Source organism: Trachemys scripta, chromosome 1 (genome assembly GCF_013100865.1).
Source record: "Trachemys scripta elegans isolate TJP31775 chromosome 1, CAS_Tse_1.0, whole genome shotgun sequence".
In the NCBI taxonomy this organism is placed as follows: Eukaryota; Metazoa; Chordata; order Testudines; family Emydidae; genus Trachemys; species Trachemys scripta.
In genome coordinates, this window is record NC_048298.1 from 85,043,169 (window position 1) to 85,068,293 (window position 25,125).

The following is a 25,125-nucleotide window of genomic DNA, read 5'->3' on the forward strand; positions in this document are numbered from 1 at the left end:
ATTTTATGCTGCGAACCAGGCAATCGTGGGGGTCGACCTGGATGTCTGAGCTCGCAGGATTGAGGCTAATAATTGTAATGGATAGGTAATGAATCTTTTGCCGCAGGCAACAAGACAGAATCCAAGAGTTGTCCTGCTCAGGCCCCCTGCTGCAGAAGAGGCAAGGGCTTGTCCTGTCACAGAGACTTCTGCTTGTTCCCGCTTCTCCCAAAACGAGAGGTCGATTCCATTCAGCAGTGCCTCGGGCTCTCTCCTTCCCAAGGTTCCCAGGCAGGATCAGGCATTCATGTGGAACTGGCAATGGTACATGCACTGTACTAGTTACTTTGCTATAAGCTTCTTTTCTGAACAAGAGCTCCGGAAAGTGAGCTTGCTTCTGTCTGGACCCAGCTATTTTTAATGCTCCCAGCCTGTCTACATAAGGACAAGAGAGAGTGTTTTAAAATGCATTAGCCAATATGTTTTAGGCCTTTGCGCTTACAGTAGACTAGCTTGTCTATGAGGATGAAGGTCCAGATATCTGGATATTTGATGCAAATAATGCCATGTCACACCTACATATTTGAAATATGTGCATCATTTGTCTTTTTTATTTTGATTTGAAAAGTTGTATTTATTTTCTGCTCCAGTTTCTTCACTCTACAGTATCATTTGCTTTGCTCCCTTCAGGGGGAGACTCTATCTCTCTCTGGAGGGGGGAGGGGGTGCTGTTTCAGACACACCTGCCCAGCTCCCTCATGCCTGCGATCATAAAGACCCACTCCAGGCCCTCCCCAGCCATTGTTGCTCCTCCTCTCCCCAAAGTCCCAGCTCCCACTGTGAAAGCTGCTCACGTGGGTGCAAGACACTCCCCTCCCCTACTGCACCCCACCGTCTGTGCATGCTGAGGTCTGGCTGAAAGGGAAGGTGAGCTGCTCTGCACACCTACTTCTGTCCAGGGATGTTCCATGAGGGAGCCTTTCTTTCTTGTCAGGGCGGGGTGAGCCTTAGGAGTGCGGCAGGGTAGTGGCCCCCAGCCTCCCTTCAGTTAGGCGGTGCAGCTTTAACAAGGGCTCCCCTGCCAGCACCTCACTGGGTCTCTTTGTTTTTTGGTTGAGCAGAGTTCTGGGTTGGTGGGCACTGGGTTGTCTGTGCGTATAGCATGCTTGGCCATGTAGGGGGAGTGGGAAGGAGGAAGAACGTGCCTTGTGGTGGTACAAAACCACTGCTATAGCCCAACACAGGAGTGGGGTGGGCAGCACATTCGGCTTTTCTCAGCTACAAAGGTAGGTCAGCACACAGTTTGGCCTGGTAAGAAGGGGAAGGATAAAAGGAAGAAATGGGCGGGGTGGGGGGGGGGCGGGGTAACCCAGAGGACTGTGCATCTCAAAATGACGAGAGTTTGATTGGATCCTCTCTCTCTCTCCCTCTCTCTCACTCACACACACACACACACACACATACACACTCACTCACTCACTCACAGTTTTCACATTGTTTTTAAATGCACTTCTTGTTCCCATCCCAGCCAGGTTGGAGTTAGTGTGAATTAAATTACCCCCCTTCCCACATGTTGACAGGAACCTGAGAGACATACACAGATCTGACTGAAGTCAATGAGAGTTGCAGGTGATGGGTAACTCTCTGAATGAGGCTCTAACTAGGAATGTTCTGTCCTGGTTCCTACAGGTTGAAGATGGAGACCAATACAGTGCCTTGTCTGAACTCGATGCTGAGGGCCTAAAGGAAAAGAAGAAAGACCAGGGCAAGAACTGCAGTACACTAGTGTACTCTGTCACTGACATTCCACCATGGTACCTCTGCATCATGCTAGGGATTCAGGTGCGACTAGCAAGAACATGGTGGAATGGGGTGGGCAGAGGTTTATTGGCTTGTTCATAGCCCTGCTTAACAAGTAAAATGTGAATTAGGAAATGGCTCATATTTACTGGCCATGCCTGAAACCATCTGATTGGCTGTTGGTGATGTCAAGTCATCTCTGTTAAGTGCATGGGGCCAGATTGTTTTCGTTTGATATTTATTTACATTGTGCTCGATGCAGTACAAACCGGCAGATGCAGTCCCAGACCCAGCGAGCTTGCGCTCTAAGGACAAACAGGAACAGATAGCCCATGAATAACGCCAGTGTTACAGAGTTATGGAAAATATCTAAAGGCTCCAGGCCCTCTGTGACTCCATTACAATAAAAGCTAAGCAGAAGTAGCACGAAAAAGAAACTGTACAGCTTCTATCAGTTTATAGGACTGTGCGAGAGAAATACACCCAACTGGGGTGATACATTGCAGGCCAATGGAGTAGAATATCTGTATGGTAAGATGCTTACCAATGATTAAGCTAAGATAGTGATGCTGACTTTGTTTGGATACTGATGAATAGTTTGTGCTTTGTTCATTTCTTAAAGTGATCTTGTCAGTTTAGTTTAGACTCAAACCTTGGGCTCTGTAAAAATAAGGTTTTGTGAAACCCAAGATCACTGGAAATATTTCCATCATTTTTTTTTAATTAAAAAGATTCTAATGAAAGCAACAGTTATTTTGGGGGGAACGTAATCATTTCCTGCAGTGTTAGCACCCCAAACGTTGCAGCACCATACTAGTGCATGGGAAGCAGAAAGTGATGTTGACAAGGAACAAAAGCTCTATTTTCATTGCCCAAGCTGAGTGAACTGCACAATCAGCATTAACAGTGAAAAGAAAATTGGATTTTAAAGATTCTTTTAGTGTGGATGACTAATTAAAGGTCTTTACACACATACGTATACTGGGTTTATTAAAAAGGTGGGGCCTGATTTTTCCACTTCTTTGCATCTTACGTAGCTATTTACACTTATGCAAACAGAGTATAAAACACTACCACCAGGGTAAATGAGTGGACAGTTCTAATTTGGTAGTATTTTGCACCAACTTCGCTGATTTCCCCCAGTACTGGCTTGTGGCCTAAGGGAGCATGAGAAGTGTCATTAGGAATACTGCAGGCTGAGGGAGTTCGTGGTGCCCTAGAGCAAAGCAGAGCGGCTTGAAACACACATTTGGCATAAATCCAACCTGATACTTCCCTCCAGTAACCTGCCCCCCTTTCTTGGTAGAGAGCCCCCAAAATAGCTTTCTCCAGACCCTGAATCATAGAATATCAGTGTTGGAAGGGACCTCAGGAGGTCATCTAGTGCAACCTGCTGCTCAAAGCTAGGAAATGTGCTAGTTCCCATCAGACAGCCCTTGGGAACTAGGTTCTGTTGTTTCTACAGAGTGCCAAGTGGTGGTAAGGTGAAAAAAATGGATAAGGCTGGGATGGGTTGTTAAAGCTCTGACAGATACTTTAGAACAGCCCCACCAGAAAATGAAACTTGTAAGAAAAAATTAAGGTTATCAAGAATTAGTGTTATTGGTGTCATTTGAGTCCAGATCTACAAATGGCATTTCGCATTCCCTCAACAGTAGAATAGTTATACTGGACAAGTACTGAGCCCTTTTTCATGCCGGGTCTTTTCTCTGTGGTTCATAGCACTACCTGACAGCTCTGGGTGGTCTTGTAGCCATCCCTCTGATCCTGTCCAAAGAGCTTTGCCTGCAGCACGACCCCCTGACCCAGGGTCACCTGATCAGCACCATCTTCTTTGTCTCAGGAATTTGTACCCTCCTTCAAGTCCTCTTTGGAGTCAGGTAGGCAAAAGACTTGCAATATAACCTTATGACATTATTGACATGAATTGTGACCGTATAGATCATTGTTGCAACCAGGGTCCTATGGTTGCACCAGGTTTTGTACAGAAAAGGCCAAGTGGGGTGTCTATGGGAAGGTTGTAGTTTGCTGGTTGTTATTATGCTGTCTATATGTGTGTATCATTTTTGTATGCAGAGTTATGAATATTGGCTATGTCCTTGTTTGATTCTAAGTAGCCTCTGTGATGCATTTGGTCCGCTTCTTGAGAAAGGGCTATTCTCAGTAAGTGCCCAATCAAGAAACACTTAACTGACAATGGACTTGGGGAGATGCCAATCTGAGCCACATCTGAGCTTTCCTGGGAATAGTCAAACTAACATGTAAACAATGGTGTCGGCCTGCAAAAGCTGAATCATTCATAGACATGTGACTTGCCCAGATGACTGCAAACTCCATCTTGTTGAGGGAATTTTACACAGGAGAACAAAGGGGTTTTCACCCACAAGAGAGAGACTATATAAGGCCCTGGAAGTCCCTCCATTTTGTCTTCAGCTGGCTCAAAAGATAGCTTCTCCACCCCAAAGAGATGCCTGAAAGAAACTGGAACAGAGGACAGTAACTACGGGGGTGTGAGTGATTGCTGGACCCAGATTAGGAAGGAGTCTAGTCTGTCAAAGAAGCTTATTGGAACATCTCTGAGGGTGAGATTTACCTGCATTTAGTTTCCTATTTTATTAGGCTTAGATTTGCGTGTTTTTATTTTATTTTGCTTGGTAATTTACTTTGTTCTGTCTGTTATTACTTGGAACCACTTAAATACTACTTTTTATATTTAATAAAATCACTTTTTGCTTATTAATTAACCCAGAGCACGTAATTAATACTTGGGGGAGCAAACAGCTGTGCATATCTCTCTATCAGTGTTATAGAGGGTGAACAATTTATGAGTTTACCCTGTATAAGCTTTATACAGAGTAAAACGGATTTATTTGGGGTTTGGATCCCATTGGGAGCTGGGTATCTGGGTGCTAGAGACAGGAGTACTTTCTAAGCCATTTTCAGTTAAGTCTGCAGCTTTTGGGAGACGTGTTTCAGACCTGGGTCTGTGTTTGTAGCAAGCTAGCATGTCTGGCTCAACGAGACAGGGTACTGAAGTCCCAAGCTGCCAGGGAAAATGGGCTCAGAGGTAGTCTCAGCACATCAGGTGGCAGTCCCAAGGGGGTCTTATTGTATCCACCAAGCAAAGTATTAACAACTTCAACAGAACTTTATTTACAGTGGAAGTCTCTTTTCCAAGCTGTAGCTGCACACTCTGTAACTCTCCCAGCCTCCTCAACTCCTCCCCCCTCCTTCCTGTTTCCTGTCCCAACAGCCACTGCTCCCAGTTCCAATAATCACATGCAGCATCTAAACATCACATTCCCTCCTCTCTTAAGAAACTTTCCAAATTAAAATAAACATTGTTGTTCTAACCACAGGAACAAATATGAAACAAGACACTATACTGTTGGCAGGAATATTACACTGAAAACACTGTAGATACTACATAACATAGACGACCACCTGCCTGGACTAAAGACTAAGTCTGACAGGCTGTCTCTCAAGCCCCGGTTCCAGTGCAATGTCTTGTTGTGTTGGTTATACAGTGAAGTCATCCAATGCAAACTGGGTGTTGGCATAATCTCCTCTTGGTGCATAGGCAGGTGCAAGATAAGAAGCATTCCATACCTGCCCATCAGAAAATCGATAGGTGTAAGGTCCCTTCTTCTCTATGATTTTAAGAGGAGCTGTGAATTTATGGTCCACTTTGCGTAAGATTCCAGGTTTTCATATCCTAACAAAGGAACCACACTCAAACTTTGGTTCCTTAGCACCCCGCCATTTGTCTGTGAAAGCCTTAGACTTTGCTTGGTTCTGTTCAACTGTCTTTCTCACATCATCCTTGTGTGGGGCATCAGGTCGTGCCTTTAACAATCCAGCAAGGTTCAATTTAGTAGTCATCTGTTTCCCATGAAGTAACTCTGCGGGTGATCTTTGCGTTGTGGCATGTCGTGTAGCCCGGTATGCTTGCAAGAAATCAGTAGTGAAGGGTATCCACAATTGCCCTTCCAATTTAGCTGTTTGCAAACTCTCTTTCAATCTTCTGTTAAATCATTCGATTTCCCCATTGGCTTGAGGGTAATATAGGGATGACCTCTTGTGTAAAATGTTCCTCTCTTCTAGAAAAGTTTCAAACTCCAGGGAAGTAAATTGACTACCATTATCTGAAACCAATTCTTTGGGGTTACCTTCCCGGCTGAAAACTGAAGAGAGGAACTTAATTACTGTAGCAGAAGAAATTTGCGATGTAAACGCCACCTCAGGCCATTTGCTGAAATAGTCTATTAAAGTGATGGCATAATGACAGTCAAGTGGAGCAGTAGCAAAGGGTCCTACAATGTCAATTGCCACTTTTTCCCATGCAGATTCAGGAATAGGAATAGGCTGTAATGGAGGGGTACATGTCACTGCTGTCTTATCATGCATTTGGCAAGTGACACAGGATTTTATGAGTGCTTCAGTTTGAGAGTCCATCCCTGGCCACCAATACAGATCCCATAGTCGTTGTTTGGTTCTGACAATTCCTTGATGAGTATCGTGTGCCAGATGTATGAGTTTTGACTGTAATTCTTCTGGCACAAGTAGCCGGTGTGTACCTCGTAGCACACAGCCATCGAGCAAAGAAAGTTCATCCCGAACTCTAAAATAAGGCAGCAAAACTGGGTCAAGGTTTTTAGGGTTACTGGGCCATCTCTTTGTCAGAAATTAATTTTTGTTGAATTGGACACGCTGAACAAGCAGCTTGAAATTGTTCTCTTGTAACTGCAGTAAGAGTGCTTGTAATAAGCGCAACTACTACATCCTTATCCTCCGGTGGACCATCTGGTGAAGGCAAAGGCAGGTGAGAAAGGCAATCAGCTACCATATTTTGGTTTCCAGGCTTATATTCCAGTTCATAATTGAAAGAAAGTAGTCTTGCAGATCGTATCTAGCAATATGATATCCTGCTCTTCCCAGTCCTTTCGCGGTGAGCAACGTTGTCAAAGGGCTGTGGTCTGTGCGCAACTTGAACGTGCGGCCCCACAGGTAAGTTCTCCATTTTTCAGTAGCCCAGACACAGGCAAGTGCTTCTTTTTCAACTGTAGAATATTTTCTCTCAGCATTACTTAGTGTCCTTGAAGCAAATGCAACAGTCCTCTCTGTGTTGTCCTCATGAAGTTGTGTGAGGAAGAGCCCCAAGTCCATAATCAGAAGCATCAGTAGTTACAATTGTGGGCAATGCGGGACTGAATAATGCAAATACTGGACTATGTACAATCAAGTTTTTCACCCTTTAGAAACTAACTTGTGCATCCGTTGTCCACACTAAGGTTGAACTTCTCCGTAGTAATTCTCGTAACGGTTCAATGACAGAAGCATAATTGGGAATGAATTTTGCATATTAGGAGGTAAGACCCAAGAAGAAACGTAAGGTTTGCAAATCTGTTGGAGGAGGAGCATTTGAAATTGCCAGGATATGATCTGGATCAGGTTTTAGTCCAGCCTGTGAAATTGTATGCCCCAGAAAGGAGAGTTCAGTTTGTCTAAATTTGCATTTGGACCTATTGAGCTTGAGGCCTGCTTTGCTGATGCAGTTTAGTACAGTCTGCAGGTTATTGTCATGCTCCTCAGTAGTATTTCCAAACACAATATCATCCAACTAGCACTGAACTCCATGTTGATTCTTCAGAATCAATGACATCATTTTTTGAAAGGCACTTGGGGCTGATGCGAGACCGTATGGAACACGTTTAAAACGAAATAGTCCCTCAGGTGCAGTAAATGCTGTGAGGTCTCTGCTATCTTCATGCAACATAACCTGGTGGTATGTGCTCTGCAAATCAAGAGTAGAAAACATCTTTGCTCCACGGAGTTCTGCAAATACTTCCTCTATGTGAGGAAGAGGATGGCTGTCAATCACAATAGCTTTATTTGGCTCCCTTAAGTCCACACAAAGGCGAATGTCTCCACCCTTCTTCTGCGTCACTACTATAGGTGAAACCCATTCCAAGAAGTTAATCTCTTCAATAATGTCCTTTTGAACAAGTTTTCTAAGTTCCTCTGAAACAGCTTCCCTGACTGAAAATGGTAAGCGCCGTAATTTGTGTCGTAGAGGCAACACATTATTCTGCATTTTAACTTTATGCAGAAACCCATAAGCACAGCCGAGTTTCTCCTCAACCTGGAGTTGGGTCCCAGCTGAAACTGGTGTGTGTACCGCAAGAGTGCTTTGCTGAGGAAGATCAATTTGTCCATTAACTACCCTGAGATTTAAAGCAGCTAATAAATCTCTGCCAAGGATAGGAGTGCCTTTGTGAACAATGTAGAATTCTGCAGTTACACAGCGATCACCAAAAGTAACTATTGCTGGCAAGCAGCCATGTACTGGAATATGGTTTTTCAAATAGCATATCAAGTGAAGTTTGGGTTCAGTAAGAGGCACATCTTTAAAGTAATGCAAATAGATGGAATCAGGTAATATAGATACTGCTAAGCCAGTGTCCAACATTAGCTGAATAGAGTGTGATTTGCCTGAGGGTATGGCAGAAACATTTACGTTGCACTTTATCTGTTCTGGAATATGTGCAGTAGTGATTTTGTTTACACTCAGCACAGTAACATCTGGTATTGTAACTGCATGCACCTGTTGATTGAACTGGCTACTGCGACATACTTTAGCAAAATGCCCAATCTTTTTGCAATGATTGCACTGAGCTACTTTTGCTGGACATCCTGTGTAGCTTGCAAGGTGTTGTGGGGATCCATGCTTTTACTGTATTTTGCATTTGCTGATTTAGTGGCTTTTCATTAGTTTTCCTTTTGCAATTGTTTGTCTGCAGCGATAGTGAATTTTTCTGCAAAGGAGTCACAGCCTGGACTGGGTCTCTTGTACCCTGGCTCATTATTTTGGCTTCAGCTGTAGCTGACTCAATCTGAGTAGCAATGGTTATTGCTTTTTCTAGTGTAAGTTGTGCTTCTAGAAGTAAGCGTTCTCTTACATGAAGCATTGTTGTTTTCTCAATGAGCTGGTCTCTAATCATCTCATCTGCCATATTCCCCAAGTCACAAGTTACAATCAGACTCCTCAGGGAAGCCATATACTGCATTATAGTCTCCCCTGGTTTCTGCTCACGCTGGTGAAATCTGTAGCAATTAGCTACTACATTCACTTTTGGCACAAAAAAGTTCTTTAATGCAGTGAGTGCAGTCTCATATTTATCATCTGCAAGGGGAAAAGTGTAAAATATACGCTGCCCTTCTGCTCCAAGGCAGTGGATTAGCAGAGCACGCTTTCTTACTTCAGAAGTTTCTGTAGCACTGATTGCAAGCAGATAAGTCTCAAACATACGGATCCAGGCAGTAAAAGCAATTGGAGGCTCACCTGGGCTTTGCAGAAAGGGTGCAGGTGGGTTCAGGGGCAGAAGATCCATCCTCATCGCCAAAATGTTGTAGTCGCCAAAATGTTGTATCCACCAAGCAAAGTATCAACAACTTCAACAGAACTTTATTTACAGTGGAAGTTTCTTTTCCAAGCTGTAGCTGCACACTCTGTAACTCTCCCAGTCTCCTCAACTCCTCCCCCCTCCTTCCTGTTTCCTGTCCTTTCAGACTCCCAACAGCCAGTGCTCCCAGTTCCAATAATCACATGCAGCATCTAAACATCACAGGTCTCTATCACCCAACCCGTCACAGTGGCGTAGTCGAGCAGGATCTGTGCACAGCTGATTGCTTTGAGATACTACTAGTGATTTTAAGTGAGTTTTGAGTGTGGTGACTGGAGACCTGACAACGTGGTTACTGGTTTGTTATTTTCTGTTTGTTTATTTTGGGTGAGGAAATAAGCACAAGAACACAGGAAAATGACTACCAGTGAGGCAGCTACAAAACTAGAGCTGGCCAGACTGGAAGCAGAAGAGAAAGCAAAGGACTGTGAGTTTCAATTGAGGCTCAAAGAAGCAGAGACAGCCAGGGAGGAGACTGCACACAGAAAGACTATGGAGGCAGAGGCAGCCAGGGAGGAAGCTGCTCACAAAAGAGCCATGGAAACCCAGAGGTTAGCCCTGGAGTTAAAAGACAAAGAGATTGAAGCCCAGAGGCTAGCATAGCAAGATGTTCAGCAGGAGAAGGAAAGAGAGAGGTGGCTAGCCCTGGAGTTAAAAGACAGAGAAATACAGGCCCAGATTGAGACCCAGAAGCACGAACTGACTGTTATGGAGTGGAAGAGACAAAACCCTTCAGCAGCTGGCTCCACTTCCTCAAAAATCCACAAATGGGAGCGACTATGTCCACAATATGATGAATCCAGTGATATTGCCGAATATTTCATCACCTTTGAGAGACTGTGCACCCTCCATGTAATTTCTGACGATCAAAAAATGACTATTTTAATGGCAAAATTGACTGGAAGAGCACTGGACATATTCAACAAGATGCCTATTGATGATGCTTCAAACTATGGTAAATTTAAGGAACTGGTTTTGAAACAGTTTCAGATTACACCTGAAAGCTACAGGGTTAAATTCAGGAGTCTTAAGAGGGGATCTGGATTGAGTAATGTGGCTTATGTAAATGCAATGAGATATTTGTTTTGTCGAAAGGGAAACTGAGCACACCTACTCACTGATCTGATGGCTTAATGCCAAAATGGGTCAACTTTGGAAAGTATGGAAATCTATAGTGAGTTGACACCAGTCGAAAAGGGGGAAGCGTTGTCAATGCTGCAAAGGTACAGTGAGGTATTTTCCAACAAACCAGAGAGGACACAGTTGCTGTCCCATAGAATCCTCATGAAAGGGGCTCAGCCCCCCTCACCCCCTTCCAGGCCTTACCGGGCCACCCGCAAGGTGAAGGAGCAAATTCAGGCTGAGATACAAAGCATGTTTGACCTGGCGGTGTTTAAGGAATCTGACAGTGCGTGGGCTTCCCCTGTGGTCTTGGTCCCCAAAAGGGATGGCACAATTAGATTTTGTGTAGACTATAGAAAACTTAATGCTGTCACTGTAACAGATGCCTACCCCATGCCAAGAATTGATGACATGCTGGATGTGCTGAGCCAAGCCAAGTACCTTAGTACCTTTGATTTGATCAAAGGTTACTGGCAGATCCCTTTGGAGGGGGAGGCACAGCAAAAATCAGCTTTTATCACTGACATAGGGCTCTATGAATTTATGGTGTTACCCTTTGGTCTGGTAAATGCTGGTACAGCCTTCCAGAGACTGGTCAACAGAGTGTTAAATGGTTTGCAGAATTATGCTAGGGCATACATAGATGACGTTGCTGTATTCAGTAATACCTGGGGTGACCACAAGGAGCACCTGGGAGTTGTACTATCAAAGCTCAAAGAAGCTGGGCTAACCATGAAACCCTCCAAGTGCAAGATAGGGGCAGCCAAAGTCCCTTATCTGGGGCATTGGGTGGGGTGGGGGACAAAATATCCCCTGACGCTCTTAAGGTGGAAGCCATTGTAAAATGTCCCATACCCCAAACTAAAAGGCAAGTCCAATCCTTCATAGGCTTGGCAAACTATTACAGGAGGTTTGTGGAGGGGTTCAGTGACGTATCCCCAATCACAGACCTATGTAAAAAGCATCAACCTAATAAGGTAATTTGGTCAGAGGCGTGCCAGAAAGGCTTCAACAAGGTAAAAGCACTCTTGTCTGCGGAGCCTGTGCTGGCCAGCCCTGACTTTGATAAGCCTTTTGAATTGTTTACTGATGCATCAGACACAGGGTTGGGTGCTATGCTGATGCAGACAGGGGAAGAGAGCAAGAAGCATCCCATTGCCTTCCTAAGCAAAAAGTTGTTCCCTGCTGAACAGAATTACTCTGTCATAGAGAAGGAGGGCTATGCCATTGTGTGGGCTGTCAAACAACTAAGCTCTTACCTCTTCAATAGGAGGTTCAGGATTCTAACTGATCATCATAGGCATGTGCATGGGGTGGGCCGGGTGGGCAATGCAGGGGTGGGCAAACTACGGCCTGGATCTGGACCCTCGGGGCTTTGGATCCGGCCCGTAGGACTTGCCCCCCGTGGTGCCGCAGGCCCAGTGCCACTCTCAGAAGCGGCCGGCACCATGTCCCTGGGGCCCCTTGCACCCCTCCTGCACCCCAATCCTCTGCCCTGAGCCCCCTGCCTGCACCCTGTACCCCTCCTGCACTCCAACTCCCTGTCCTGAGCCCCCTGCCGCACCCCTCCTGCAGCGCCGCATTACCATTGGCCCTCCCTTCCCCCTCTGACTACTATTCTAGAAAATATTTTGGCCTATATAAGTGGCCACGTCAGGCGTGCCCAGCGCAGTCTCTACTGTGTTTGTAATCTTTGTCGTGTGTACTCTACTGAAATAGCATAACAAGCCTGTGGCTTTACGTTTTAATTCAATGGTATGATACCCCCTTTTAATTTTAAAATATGGATTGGTTCGTTGTTAAGATAAGAAAAGGAACAGACAAACTGAATTATAATGAATACGCTGGTAGTAGTGCAAATACCTCAGACTCCTCGGTTAAGAACTTACATGAGGATAATGCCACCACCAGTTCCAGTGCGTGCAATAAACTGAGTAATGACCAACAGAAACAGATTTTGTCTCTTAGTTCAGGTCAGTGTAGTTCCTATTCAAAGCCATCAAACATTCCATCTGATGACCCAGTCTGTGATATTCCAAAAATAGATTAGAATGCCGGTCTTGATTATCTAGAGGTCCTTATCAGCCTAGATTGAGCATGTTTCCTAGAAGTAAAATAAGGAATAAACAAAAAAGTTTATGGTATGAAAAGTATAGGTGGTTAGAATATAGTCCATCAAAGGACTCAGCATTTTGCTTTTACTGCCGTCAGGGCCGGCTCTAGCTTTTTTGCCGCCCCAGGCAAAAAAAAAAAAAGATGGCCAGATTGCCGAAGCAAAAAAAAACCAGCAGCCGCAGGGAGCACGTGGAGGGCGGTCAAGGTGGCTCGCAGGGGGTGAAAGGCAGCACCCGCCCACTCCCTCCGCCCGTGGGCAGCCAGGCGCTGCAGCCCGCTTGCAGCCGGGCGAGAGGGGCTCCCAGGGGCTGCAGGAGGTGCTGGCTCAGACCCTCCTTTAAAGGATGCTCGGCCGGGCTCAGAGGGGTGCGGGAGACGGAGGCCGGTGCAGGCGGCGGGGAGTGGCATGTCCCGGGGACCCCGGAGGCACAGTGAGCAGCGGAGATCGCTAGTTCCTGCCCCCCCCCGGGCCGGGGTCCGTGCCCCTGCAGGGCTGGGCTGGCCGCCCCAAGATTGGCTGGAATGCCGCCCCTTACAATGTGCCGCCCCAGGCACGTGCTTTCTCGTCTGGTGCCTGGAGCCGGCCCTGACTGCCGTTTCCTCTCCTCTAATGATGCAGCAAACAAAGGTCACACTGATCCAGAATTTATTGATAAGGGATTCAGAAACTGGCATAGGGCTAACGAATGTTTTAAAAACCACCATGTCAAAATCTCATGTGTTGAGCTGTTCTTCATGGTCAAGTTTTAATGAAGGGAAACCTATTGATGTATTGTTGGTTGAGGGCAAGCAGGCTTATCTGTCTAAACAAGAAGAAAAACGGTGCCATAACCCAAGTGTAATGGAGCGACTGATTGACATTGTTCTGTGTTTGGCGAAAGGTGGGAGACCATGCAGGGGTCACAATGAAAAAGCTGACAGTTTTGAGAAAGGTTTATTTCTAAATCTTGTCAATATGCTCCAAAAATATGATCCCATAATGGCAAAGCATGTGCAATAATCTCCTCGAAATGCTACCTATCTGAGTAATCACATCCAAAATGATTTAATTGTGGCCTTGCACAATGTTGTGCAACAAAAGATTGTGTCTTCACTAAATGGAAAAATGGTCTCAATAATTGCCAACGACACTACTGACAGTGGACACCATGAACAGATGTCCATTGTGGTGCGGTATTTTGACAATGAAAAACATAGTCCAGTTGAACATTTTGTGTCTGTTCAGAGACTATTAACAGTTGATGCTCAGTCTATTTTTGACCAGTTAAATGATGTCCTTGGCATTCTTAAAATTGACTGGTCATCAGTGTTGTCTGTCTGTTTTGATGGCGCATCTACTATGTCTGGATGTACTGCGTGAGTTCAAATGAAATGTAAAGAAAGAAACAGTGAAATACTCTATGTACACTGCTATGTGCATTGTTTGAACCTCGTCCTAGTAGATGCATGCACTTCAAGTAAACAGAACAGAACTGTCTTTGATTTTTTTGTTGTTATTCAGACTCTCTGCCTTCATGGAGGGGTGTCCTGTGTGACATGCAGTAATGGAGAAGATTTCACAAGAAGTAGGATCCCAGTTGAAGACTTTGAAGTCACTATCAAACACAATAGAGGGTCCTATGGCACCTTTAAGACTAACAGAAGTATTGGGAGCATAAGCTTTTGTGGGTAAGAACCTCACTTCTTGCATCTGAAGAAGTGAGGTTCTTACCCACAAAAGCTTATGCTCCCAATACTTCTGTTAGTCTTAAAGGTGCCATAGGACCCTCTATTGCTTTTTACAGATTCAGACTAACACGGCTACCCCTCTGATACCCTGTTTCCCCGAAAATAAGACAGTGTCTTATATTAATTTTTGCTCCCAAAGATGCGCTAGGTCTTATTTTCAGGGGATGTCTTATTTTTCAGAAATGAAAAATGCCTTATTATCGGTGGATGCCTTATTATCGGGGAGGTCTTATTATCGGGGGGATGCCTTATATTACAACGAGAGGCAAAACTGTAAGTAGGCCTTATTTTCGGAGGATGTCTTATTTTCGGGGAAACAGGGTACTATCAAACACAAGATGGGCATGCAGAGCAGAAGCAGTGGCTGCTGTAAAACAAAACTACTCCATTATTTTACAAGCTTTACAAGAGATTATGGAAACAATTCGCCTTGCTGACACTAAAATAAAAGCCAGGGGCCTTATCCATGAACTAAATTCAGTCAAGTTCATCTTTGCCCTTCACATGATGCACCCTATTCTCCAGATGGTGGCAAAGTGAGTAAGGCTCTTCAAGCTCCAGATCTCAACTTACTTACTGCAATGACAGGGGTGAAACGCTTGCGTAACTCTTTGGCTGCGATGAGAAGTGGCCCAGAATATTTTCAATCTATTTTGAATGACAGTGTGAAAATGTGTGTAGAGAATGATATATCAATTCCCGCAGTTAAGAAGAGAAAAACTTTCTTGACAGATACAGTTTGATTTGATCAGAATGCCTCCATACATCCACTTTTGGAGTGGCCACCAGAACAGCTATAGGACTGGCCACATATTTCACAGGGAATGGTCCTTTTTCCATGTGGGTTTTAGCTTACCTTTACTTACCAATTCTTTGATCATCACTTGGTCTTGTATCTTCCATTGGTACCCAGATGGTCCTTTCTGTTCTTGCCTTTGTCTTCGCTGATTTTCTTGTGCCCAAATTTCTTCAGTTGTTTGTACCAAATCTGCTATCCAAACTTCTTTTTGTATCCATTCTGGTGTCTGTTTTCTAGGTGGGAGTAGGAATTCAGGGGTTCTCATAGCTTGACCTGTCATTAACTCAAACGGTGAGTACTTACTTCCAGCTTGTCCCAAGGCTTTCATGGTCATTAGGATTGCATGTAAAGCAGTTTCCCAATCCCGGTCTTGTGTTTGAATTTGCTTGGTCAAGGCTGCTTTTATTTCTCTATTCTTCCTTTCCACTTTTCCTGCACTCTGTGGCTGCTGGACTACATGCCATTTTTATTTGATTCCCATCATCAATAATAATGCTTTGACCACTGCTCCCACGAAGTGAGGTCCTTGGTCACTATCCATGATCAAGGATATAGCCCATCTGCTGAGCATTTGGGTTCAAAAAGCCTGAGCTATAGTTTGAGTTGTGTTATCTGTTGTGGGGATTACTTCCACCCATCTTGAAAAATCATCTATGACCACCAAGCAAAAGGTTTTTCCTGTAGGAGTTATTTTCAAAGGTCCAATGTAATCCATTTGTAATTTTTGCCATGGGCCCTTAGTGTCAGGTTGGTGTCTCAGTATTTTTTCTTTCTTGCTTTTAGAGTTAACTTGGGCACACACTAAGCATTATTGACAAAATCTGTTAATATGCATGTTCATTCCTGGCCACCACATTACCTTTTTTACTTGTGCTAATGTTCTCTTAGCCCCAAAATGTCCTTGTTCATGTGCAAATTGGATTATTTCTTCTCCATATTGTTCTGGAGGTACTCCTCTTTCTTGATCTCCTTGCTTTGCTATGACCATTCTTGTTCTCTTGTTATTTTCCATTCTCCTTCTACTCCTGTTATCCTTTGTCCCACTTGTTTCCATTCTTTTTCTTCATACTGTATGATTGCTTTGTGGTGTTCCAGAAGGTTTGAATCAGCTGTATCAGTGTTTGCAGTTTTTCTAGATTTGCTTCTTTCATTCGAGATTGAGTTACTGCTTTGATGTCACTTTGAACCAGAAGATGTTGTAGCTGCTGCTTCCTTGGCCATGTTATCTGCCTTAGCACTGTAGTATCCTTCTAGAGTATGCTGTTTAGCATGAGCCTTAACGTGCTTGATTTCTGTGGAACCAGTCCTTTTCCGAATAATATCAATAATGATTTTCCCAGTATGCAACTTCTTTGCCTTCCTGTCGTTCCCATATGGGTGCCCATATACTCACTCCTTGCACAGTCCATTGAGAATCAGAGCATATGACTACATCACAGTCCAAGGGAGTTGCTTCAAATGCCAGTTTGACTGCTGCCACTTCGCATCTCTGGGCTGACATCCTTTCACATGGGATCACCAGTTCTTGTTCTGGAAACAAACAAACAACTGCTGCTGAACAAACAAGTTGACTTTCCTTGTAAGAACTAGACCCAGTGGTGCAAGTAGAAATAATTTCTTGCTGGTACTCCACTCATGGGAGGGACACAACGGGGGAGCACGTGACCTCCCCACATAATCCTCCATGTGACTCCTCCCCACCCCGTCCCCATCCTGGGGCCCCCACGCTCTCCCTATCCCCTCTGTCATCCCCCTGACCTCTCTAAAATGTTACAACTGTATCTGTTAAACAGATGCAGTTGTAAAATGATGCTTTGGGCACCTCGTGTCACCTGTAATTCCAGGTGTCATTGAGGATCCAGCAGCACCCCAAATTGAAAACTTCTTAAATGAAAGAAGGATAGGAAGAACAATCACCCCACTTACCCTTAGATAAAGGGAAGCTGGCAGAAGATTAATTTGGACATAAGGGAAGCACTGATAGTGTGTTAAGGGAATGTCTTCCCTACCAACATTAAAGCACTGCCACAGCAGCGCTTTAACGTGGCTGTGTAGTCATGGCACCAGTGCTGGGAGAGAGCCAGCGCTGTAAAAAAACCACCCCCAGGAGGAGAGTAGCTACCAGCACTGGGGCACTGTCTACACTGCAACTTTACAGCGCTGAAAATTGCAGTGCTCAGGGGTGTGTTTTTTCACACCCCTGAGTGAGAAAGTTTCAACGCTGTAAAGTGGCAGTGTAGACAAGGCCAAAGTATTGCTCTCCGCCAGGCACTAGGAAAGCAAAGGTGCTGCGCCATCTGGGTTTGATGGAAAAGAGGCATTGAACTGTGTGTGCTATGTACTGTACATCTTGACAGAACTACAGCCCAAATTATTTTATTGTTTTCCTCAGTATGACATACAGGAGGGGCAATCAAAATCAGCCTGCCACAACATGCATGAGAACTGTTTCTGGACAGATAAGTAATTGATCAAAATCACATTCTCTGATCTCTTGGGGCCAAATCCTGTTCCCATTGAAATCAAAAGAGGTTTTTCTATTGAGATCAATGGGAACAGGCTTTGATATTTGGAGAGCAAAGAACAAACCCGCTCAAGCAAGGTCTATGTTGCTTGTACCACAGGTATCAAAAGCTGCTGACTTATGTGAGAAAGTCAGCAGACATCTGATCTTTATCCATTGCAAGGGAGATAGCAATGAATGAGACTAGAACAGACTTTGCACCATATACATCTCATAAGTCCATCTGCAAAGGATCAAGGAAAAACGAAGGCATTTATATTATCAGATTATCGTAAAGTCCTTAGTCCCTTGATTAGAATGCTCCCATCAGTATATGTTCTGTGATAAAGTTCCTCCTCTATCTTGGTGGGTCCTGCGCTTATTGGCGGATTTTCTTGCCTCAGAGATTCACCATGTGGGTTGGGGAACAGCCCAGAGACCTTCCCCTCTGGAAGAACTCACAGTCCAGGTCAATTGGGAGGTTTGGGGGGAACCCGGGCCTGCCCTCTACTCAGGGTTCCAGCCTAGGGCCCTGTGGACTGCAGCTGTCTATAGTGTGTCCTGTAACAGCTGTATGACAGCTATAACTCCCTGGGCTACTTCCCCATGGCCTCCTCCAAACACCTTCCTTATTCTCACCACAGGACCTTCCTCCTGGTGTCTGATAACGCTTGTGCTCCTCAGTCCTCCAGCGGCACACCCTCTCACTCTCAGCTCCTTGCGCCTCTTGCTCCCAGCTTCTTACACTCGCACCACAAACTGAAGTGAGCTCCTTTTAAAACCCAGGTGCCCTGATTAGCCTGCCTTAATTGATTCTAGCAGCTTCTTCTTAATTGGCTCCAGGTGTCCTAATTAGCCTGCCTGCCTTAACTGGTGCTAGCAGGTTCCTGATTACTCTAGTGCAGCCCCTGCTCTGGTCACTCGGGGAACAGAAAACTACTCATCCAGTGACCAGTATACTTGCCCTCTACCAGACTCCTGTACCCCACTGGTCTGGGTCTGTCACATATCCCTCCCCCCTGCTCAACGCCAAGGGATTGGGCAGCTTGGGACGCCAGACAGTGCACAGGTGACAAGCCATCGGCATTGCCATGACGGCTCCCTGCTCTGTGTTGCACATGGAACTGGAAAGGTTGGAGGGATAAGAACCATCTGGTCACCCTTGTGTTCTTCTCCTTGTTCTGCTGCATCCATTGAAGAGGGGCATGGTCGGTCACGAGGACAAATCTGCGCCCGAGCAGGTAGTAGCGTGATGTTTCCAGGGCCCATTTTACAGCGAGGCATTCTCTCTCCACCACTGCATATTTTTGTTCCCTTGGAAGGAGTTTCCAACTGAGGTATAGAATTGGGTGTTCCTCCTCCCCGACCATCTTTGATAGAACGGCCCCCAACCCTACTTCCGATGCATCCATCTGCAGGATAAACTCCTTGGTGAAATCAGGGGCTATCAGTATGGGGTTACTGCAGAGGGCAGTCCGTAGGTCTGTGAATGCTTCCTCTGCTGCGTCAGAGCATCTCACCAGATCAGGTCCACGGGCTTTCACTAGGTTTGTCAGGGGGCTTGTCCTTGTGGCAAAGTGGGGAATAAATCGTCGGTAATACCACACCACACCTAGGATCGCCTGGACTTGTTTCTTGCGACTTGGTCCGGGCCAATTTTGGATGGCCTCTAACTTGTTCACTTGGGGTTTTACCAGACCTTTTCCCACAATGTAGCCAAGATATTTGGCCTCTGTAAACCCTACAGCACACTTGGCAGGGTTTGTTGTAAGGACAGCTTGCCTGAAGGTATTGAGGACTGCCTCCATCTTCTCTAGGTGGGTTTCCCAGTCTGGGGTATGAATGACCACATCGTCCAAGTAGGCAGCAGCAGAACTGTTATGTGGGCGTAATAGCTTGTCCATGAGGCGCTGGAAGGTAGCTGGGTCCCCATGTAGTCCAAAAGGGAGGACAGTATATTGAAAAAGACCCTCTGGTGTAGAGAACACAGTCTTTTCCTTTGCGTCTTCTGCAAGGGGAATCTGCCAGTACCCCTTTGTCAAGTCTAGGGTAGTCAAGTACCGGGCATTACCCAGACGATCCACTAGCTCATCTATGCGAGGTATGGGGTATGCGTCGAACTGGGATACTTCGTTTAGTCGCCGGAAGTCGTTGCAAAATCTTGTGGCACCATCAGGTTTGGGCACCAGCACGATTGGGCTGGACCACTGACTGGGATTCTTCGATGATCCCCAACTCCAGCATTTTTTTTACTTCTGCTTTTATTTCCTCCCTTTTTGCCGCTGGCACCCGATAGGACCTCATTGTTACTCTGGCCCCAGGATTCGTGACGATGTGGTTATATGTCTCGGTTGTGTGACCCAGTTTTGTCAAGAACACATCTTGGTTTCATTCTTCTGATCTGGTGTTAAATCGGGAGATACTCTCACCTGTTTGGAAGGCTTGTTTTCCTGGGTTAGGTCTTTTTGGACCATTGTGCATGCCTCTTGTGCGTGCCAGGGTTTCAGAAGGTTAATGTGATAAATCTGTTCTTGTTTTCTGCGTCCTGGCTGCCGCATCTTGTAGGTTACTTCCCCCATGGGTTCAACCACCTCATAGGGCCCCTGCCATTGGGCCAGAAGCTTGCTTTCTGCCGTGGGTACCAACACCATGACCCGATCCCCTGGTTGGAACGGTCGCACTTTTGCCTGGCGATTGTAATGGGTTCACTGGGCCTCCTGTGCCTTCTCCAAATGTTCCCGTACAATAGGGGTAACCCGGGCTATCCAGTCTCGCATCTGCATTACATGCTGTATTATATTTCTCCCCTCATTGGGTTCCTCTTCCCAGATCTCTTTGGCGATATCTAGTATGCCACGGGGGTGACGCCCGTATAATAACTCGAAGGGGGAAAACCCAGTTGAGGCCTGTGGTACATCTCGGATAGCGAACATAAGGTAGGGTAGTAAGGTGTCCCAATTCTTCCCATCCCGACTTACCACCTTCCTTATCATAGCCTTGAGGGTTTGGTTAAACCCTTCTACCAACCCATCAGTCTGCGGATGGTAGACCGAAGTTTTCAGGGTATGTATATGAAGCAGCGTACAGAGGTCCTTCATTAACTTCGACATAAATGGGGTTCCTTGGTCGGTTAATATCTCTTTCGGTAGTCCCATTCCACCAAAGATCCCCACCAGCTCTTTGGCTATAGTTTTAGAGGCCGTGTTCTGCAGGGGGACGGCTTCTGGGTAGTGAGTAGCATAGTCCAAAACAACAAGTATATATTGGTGGCCCCGAGCCGTCTTCTCCAGGGGTCCCACTAGGTCCACGGCTATTCGCTCGAAGGGGACCTCTATGATGGGAAGGGGTACTAAAGGTGCCCTCAAGTGGGGACGGGGACTGTGCAGCTGACACTCCGGGCAGGAGGCACAGTACCTCCGCACTTCTTCATGTACTCCGGGCCAGAAGAACTATTGTAGGACTCGTGCCAGGGTCTTCTCTACCCCCAAATGCCCCCCAAAAAGATGACTAGGAGCAAGACTTAATACAGCGTTCAGGTGTTTTTGAGGTACTAGGATCTGCTGTACCTTCTGCCCCTGTACTGGTGCAACCTGGTATAAGAGATCCTTCTTCATTATGAAGTAGGGTCCTGGTCCCTGGGTTTTTCCTTCCACAGGGACCCCATCTATTTCAGTCATCTCCTTCCTAATGTGTCATACCTTGGGTCTTCTGCCTGGTCCCGTCCAAAATTTCCTCTCCCAGGGCTAATCTGCCCAAGACCTAGGGGCCCAGTCTCTGTTGCCTCTACTGGTTCAGAAGCATTAGGGTGGGGGTCAGACTCAGGTACTTCTCCCTCCTGCGTGGCCTTCTTTTCAGCTGCGCGGGTCTGCCTACCTACAAGAGAGACCCTCTGGCTTTGGGTCAGTATTCGGGTTCCCAAGGCCTTAGCTGCCCTTCTTTCCCTTTTTGTCTTTCTACACTGTCTGGGAGTGGAGAACAAATCTGGGGATATTTCAGAGAAGATTGGGGGTTGACAGTCTGCTGTGGATGCCTCACCAGTTTTAGGGTCCCCATCTTTCTCCAATCCCCCTACTGGGAGTAAGATTCCAAACCCTGGGACGTCCCTCCCTATGAGCACCGGATATGGGAGTTTAGGGACTACACCTGCTGCTACCTCAGTAGTGTTCCCTTGGATCTTGATTTTTACTGGGATGGTGAGGTAGTAATTAACTGTCCCATGGACACATGTTATCCCTGTACGTTTAGCCTGCAGCAGCTGACTACGTTTCACGAGCTTCTCTGAGATAAGCGTGATAGCACTCCCCAAATCAAGCAGTGCCGTGGTCCCTACCCCATTTAGTTTCACTGGTCTGGTATACATATGTGGGGTTAGTGATACCCCCACAAGGTGAATTAGGGAGCATGGATCTGCCCAGTTCCCCAGGTTACACTGCATAGGCTCCTCAGCATTGGGACACTGTGCAGCTATGTGTCCCCACTCCCCGCAGGCATAATATCTGTATGGAGCCCTAGGCGTTCCCCAGTCTCTTGGTTTGGGCAGTCTAATATCACGATCCTCTTCTCCCTTAGTGCTCCGACTCTTTGTGGCCTCTGATGGGCCTTCAGCCTCTCTCTTTTTCCACCTGGGCCCTCCTGGTGGCCCAGTCACCTGAACTTTAGGGCTTGGTGCTGCTAGTTTAACCCGGCGTGCCTCTTCCCTCTTCACTGGTATATTTCCTTCTCTGTGTACTGTAACTAAATCTGGTCCCCCAAGCAAATATTAATATAAGGCAGAACTGATTCAGAAAATATTTAAATTAGTTGGTTAACACCAGTGATTCAGGATACCAAGCTCCTCAAAGGCCAGCAGTTCAGAAAACAGTTTGATTCAGTTTAAAGACCTTTTTTCTTGGACACGACAGTAACCATCCTCTGCTACCAAATGTTGGGCCCTTGGGGTTACTATCCCTGGATGGATCTTTAATGGCTCCCAGCGGAGCAGATAACTGTCATACCAATGAAAAAGGTCCACAGTAATTAACTTGCATACACTGCAGTTTATTTGAGAAGGAATTACATGTGGTAAAGGGTTACATTAAGCACATAACTCCTGTTAGACATTAAGCACATAACTCCTGTTAGACATTAAAGAACTATACATTAAGAGCTACACATTCCTCTTAGTGAGCCTCTCTTTCACAAACATACACAAACAGGCCCTGTGCTAGCCTCACATGGTTACTGCTTGGCAAACAGAGAAGGTAGTTACCAAGTCTATGGACAACTTCCTCCCTCCAGGTCTGATCTTCTCAGCCGTCTGGTCTGTCTCGGATTCCCTCACGGCAAGGCCTTGGCTGCCTGGAAACTCCTGTGGTCACAGTCCTACTCAAGCCCATGGAGCAGAGTTTTGGCTACTCTATCTAGCAGCGTCTTCAAGCGTCAGTTAAGGAATCCCCTCTCCCTCTTCTCCTCCTTCTCGTCTCTCAGTAATTTACTTTGTTTGATTCTTATGCTCTTTTTCCCTCAAAGGAGTCACATGTCTCAAAAGCATGCCCAGCATGTAGCTATTAATTTTAGGTGATTAGTATTTTGGAAGGGGCTGGGGGGTGGAGATCAAACAAAAACCACTCCACGTTACTCACTCATCAATCATTCACTCTGGCTCTCTGCGTGGTGTCCTTGCTGTAGGGTCACTATAACCAGGTCGGCCTGTGCTCCATGCTGAAACTTTGTGCATGTGATATTTACTTTTGAATGGGCCTGTATTTACCAACGAATAGGTTCAATATCGATCTCACACGCAGGCTTTTCCAGTCCTTTATCAAATCTGCTTTTGCTTAAAGGGACCCTGATCCCAGGATCCTCTGCAATTCTTCAGCCATGTTTAAGTCATGTCAAGTTGTGCTCACACCATTCATTCAGCACAGCCACACCAATCGGGCACCATCCCATCTTCTTCCTCCACCCCCAACACCCCGCCCCCTGCTTGCTCCTCTCTGCCCCCTTCCCTCCCCTTGGAGGGAAGAGGCTGGGTGGGGGCGGGCCTCTGGGTGGAGGGTGGGGCCATGGTCCAGGCACTGGGGCCCACAAAAGACTAATCCGGCCCTGGTGTTGGTGAAAGGGTTTGGAATAAAATACACACTGAACATTGAAAGGAAGTGGGTCTGAGCAGTTTTGGGGGCATCAGAGGATGGGGACAGAGCATCGCTCTGTCACACAGGGGAATATGGGAAAAAACAAACGATTATGAAATGACAATGTTTGTGTTATAGCATCCAAGAAAAACTACCGAAGGGACAGAGAGTCTCTTTGTTCACAGTCAGGCAAGGCTCCCTAATATGCTTAAGGCTGATTCGTTTTAGCTGCTTTTCAACAGCACAAAGGCCCTTTTGATTCCAAGAGAAATCTGCTAATCACAATCTTCTTGCACCAAGTGGCTACTTCCTGGTGCATTTAATCTGGAAGATAAACTCTTACTTGGAAGTTTCGAGGAGCTCCCAGCATTGCTGTAGTGGCTGCTCATGAAGGGCAAGTACATCAGGAGTTGGTGGGAGAGGAGAGAGTGCGAGACCAGTGCTCCCTAGCTGTGACTCAACCTTTGTCAGGAAGGAGATCAGCAACAGATCCCCATCCCAATTGGTGCTGAAAAGATTGTAATGGCTGGTGGCTTTTATATGGAAGATAAAACCACCAAGAGCTCACATGAGTGAGAAATATGTATTTAGATGGGGTATAATCCTTCATGCCTTAGGGCATATAGTGACCTCTAAATGACATAGGTTAGGAAAACAACCTCCCATGTGGGTGGACAGGTTATTCCATTACTGTCTATTCCAGAATTTCTACATCTTTATCAGATGCATCAAGCACTGGCCATTGTCAGAGACAGGATACCAGACTAGATGGAGATACCTATCTAGTGGTGTTTGTCTGAAATATCCCCATGCTGTTAGCGAGTGTTCAGGAATTGATCCAACTGGAGAATGTTAAGTGGGTTCTGTTGAGTTACTGAGGCAGGTGGATTGTTATCCTACCTGGACATAAGGGAGATGGAATCCCCTCTGAGGGAAACCCTCTTCCTAGGGGGTCTTGTAATTCCTTTACCCAGCAATTAGCTGATGGGGTGTCAGTAAGTGGCTCAGGCCAGATTCTTTGGGAGACCTGATGGTGTTAGCTGCTCTCACATGTTTTTTAGACAGCCTGCCAGAGAGGGGGCAGAGTTGGGTGTGCCAGCACCAGTCATCTTTGCTGGCAGGGGCTCTGTGGCACACAGAAGGCTTCATAGAGACTGAGATGGCAGAGAGACCCTAAAGCAGTGGTTCTCAACCTATTATGGGCTGCATATGCAGTTCTCTATGTGTTATGTAGTCCACATAACACACCAATATATCCATACTACCTGCATGGCCCTGAAGCTATCACATGGGTCTCAGCTGTGTGCTGATTGGGCCGCAAGTGGCCCGTGGGTTGAGAACCACTGCCCTATAGCAATGGCTTCAGCCCAGACTTGAAGGATGAACTGTGCGACAGACCAAGGAACCATCTGGAAGAAAACTAATGGGCCTTGGGGGAGCTGAAAAGGATGTTTCCCTTCCTGTTGCGTGTGTGCTTGTGGAGATCCTGGCATGCACATTCTG

The 25,125-nt window shown here is 46.0% G+C and overlaps 1 protein-coding gene across 1 annotated transcript in view; it reads left to right on the top strand.

Annotated features, from left to right (window-relative positions):
- The first annotated feature begins 307 nt into the window (after positions 1 to 307).
- LOC117881721 (solute carrier family 23 member 1-like) overlaps positions 308 to 25,125 on the top strand; it is a 61,108-nt gene continuing 36,290 nt past the window's right edge. Inside the window, exons 1-3 of the mRNA XM_034779746.1 lie at positions 308 to 364; positions 1,669 to 1,821; positions 3,502 to 3,659. Of these exons, the coding sequence (XP_034635637.1) occupies positions 308 to 364; positions 1,669 to 1,821; positions 3,502 to 3,659 (368 nt within the window). The remainder of the gene's footprint in view (positions 365 to 1,668; positions 1,822 to 3,501; positions 3,660 to 25,125) is intronic.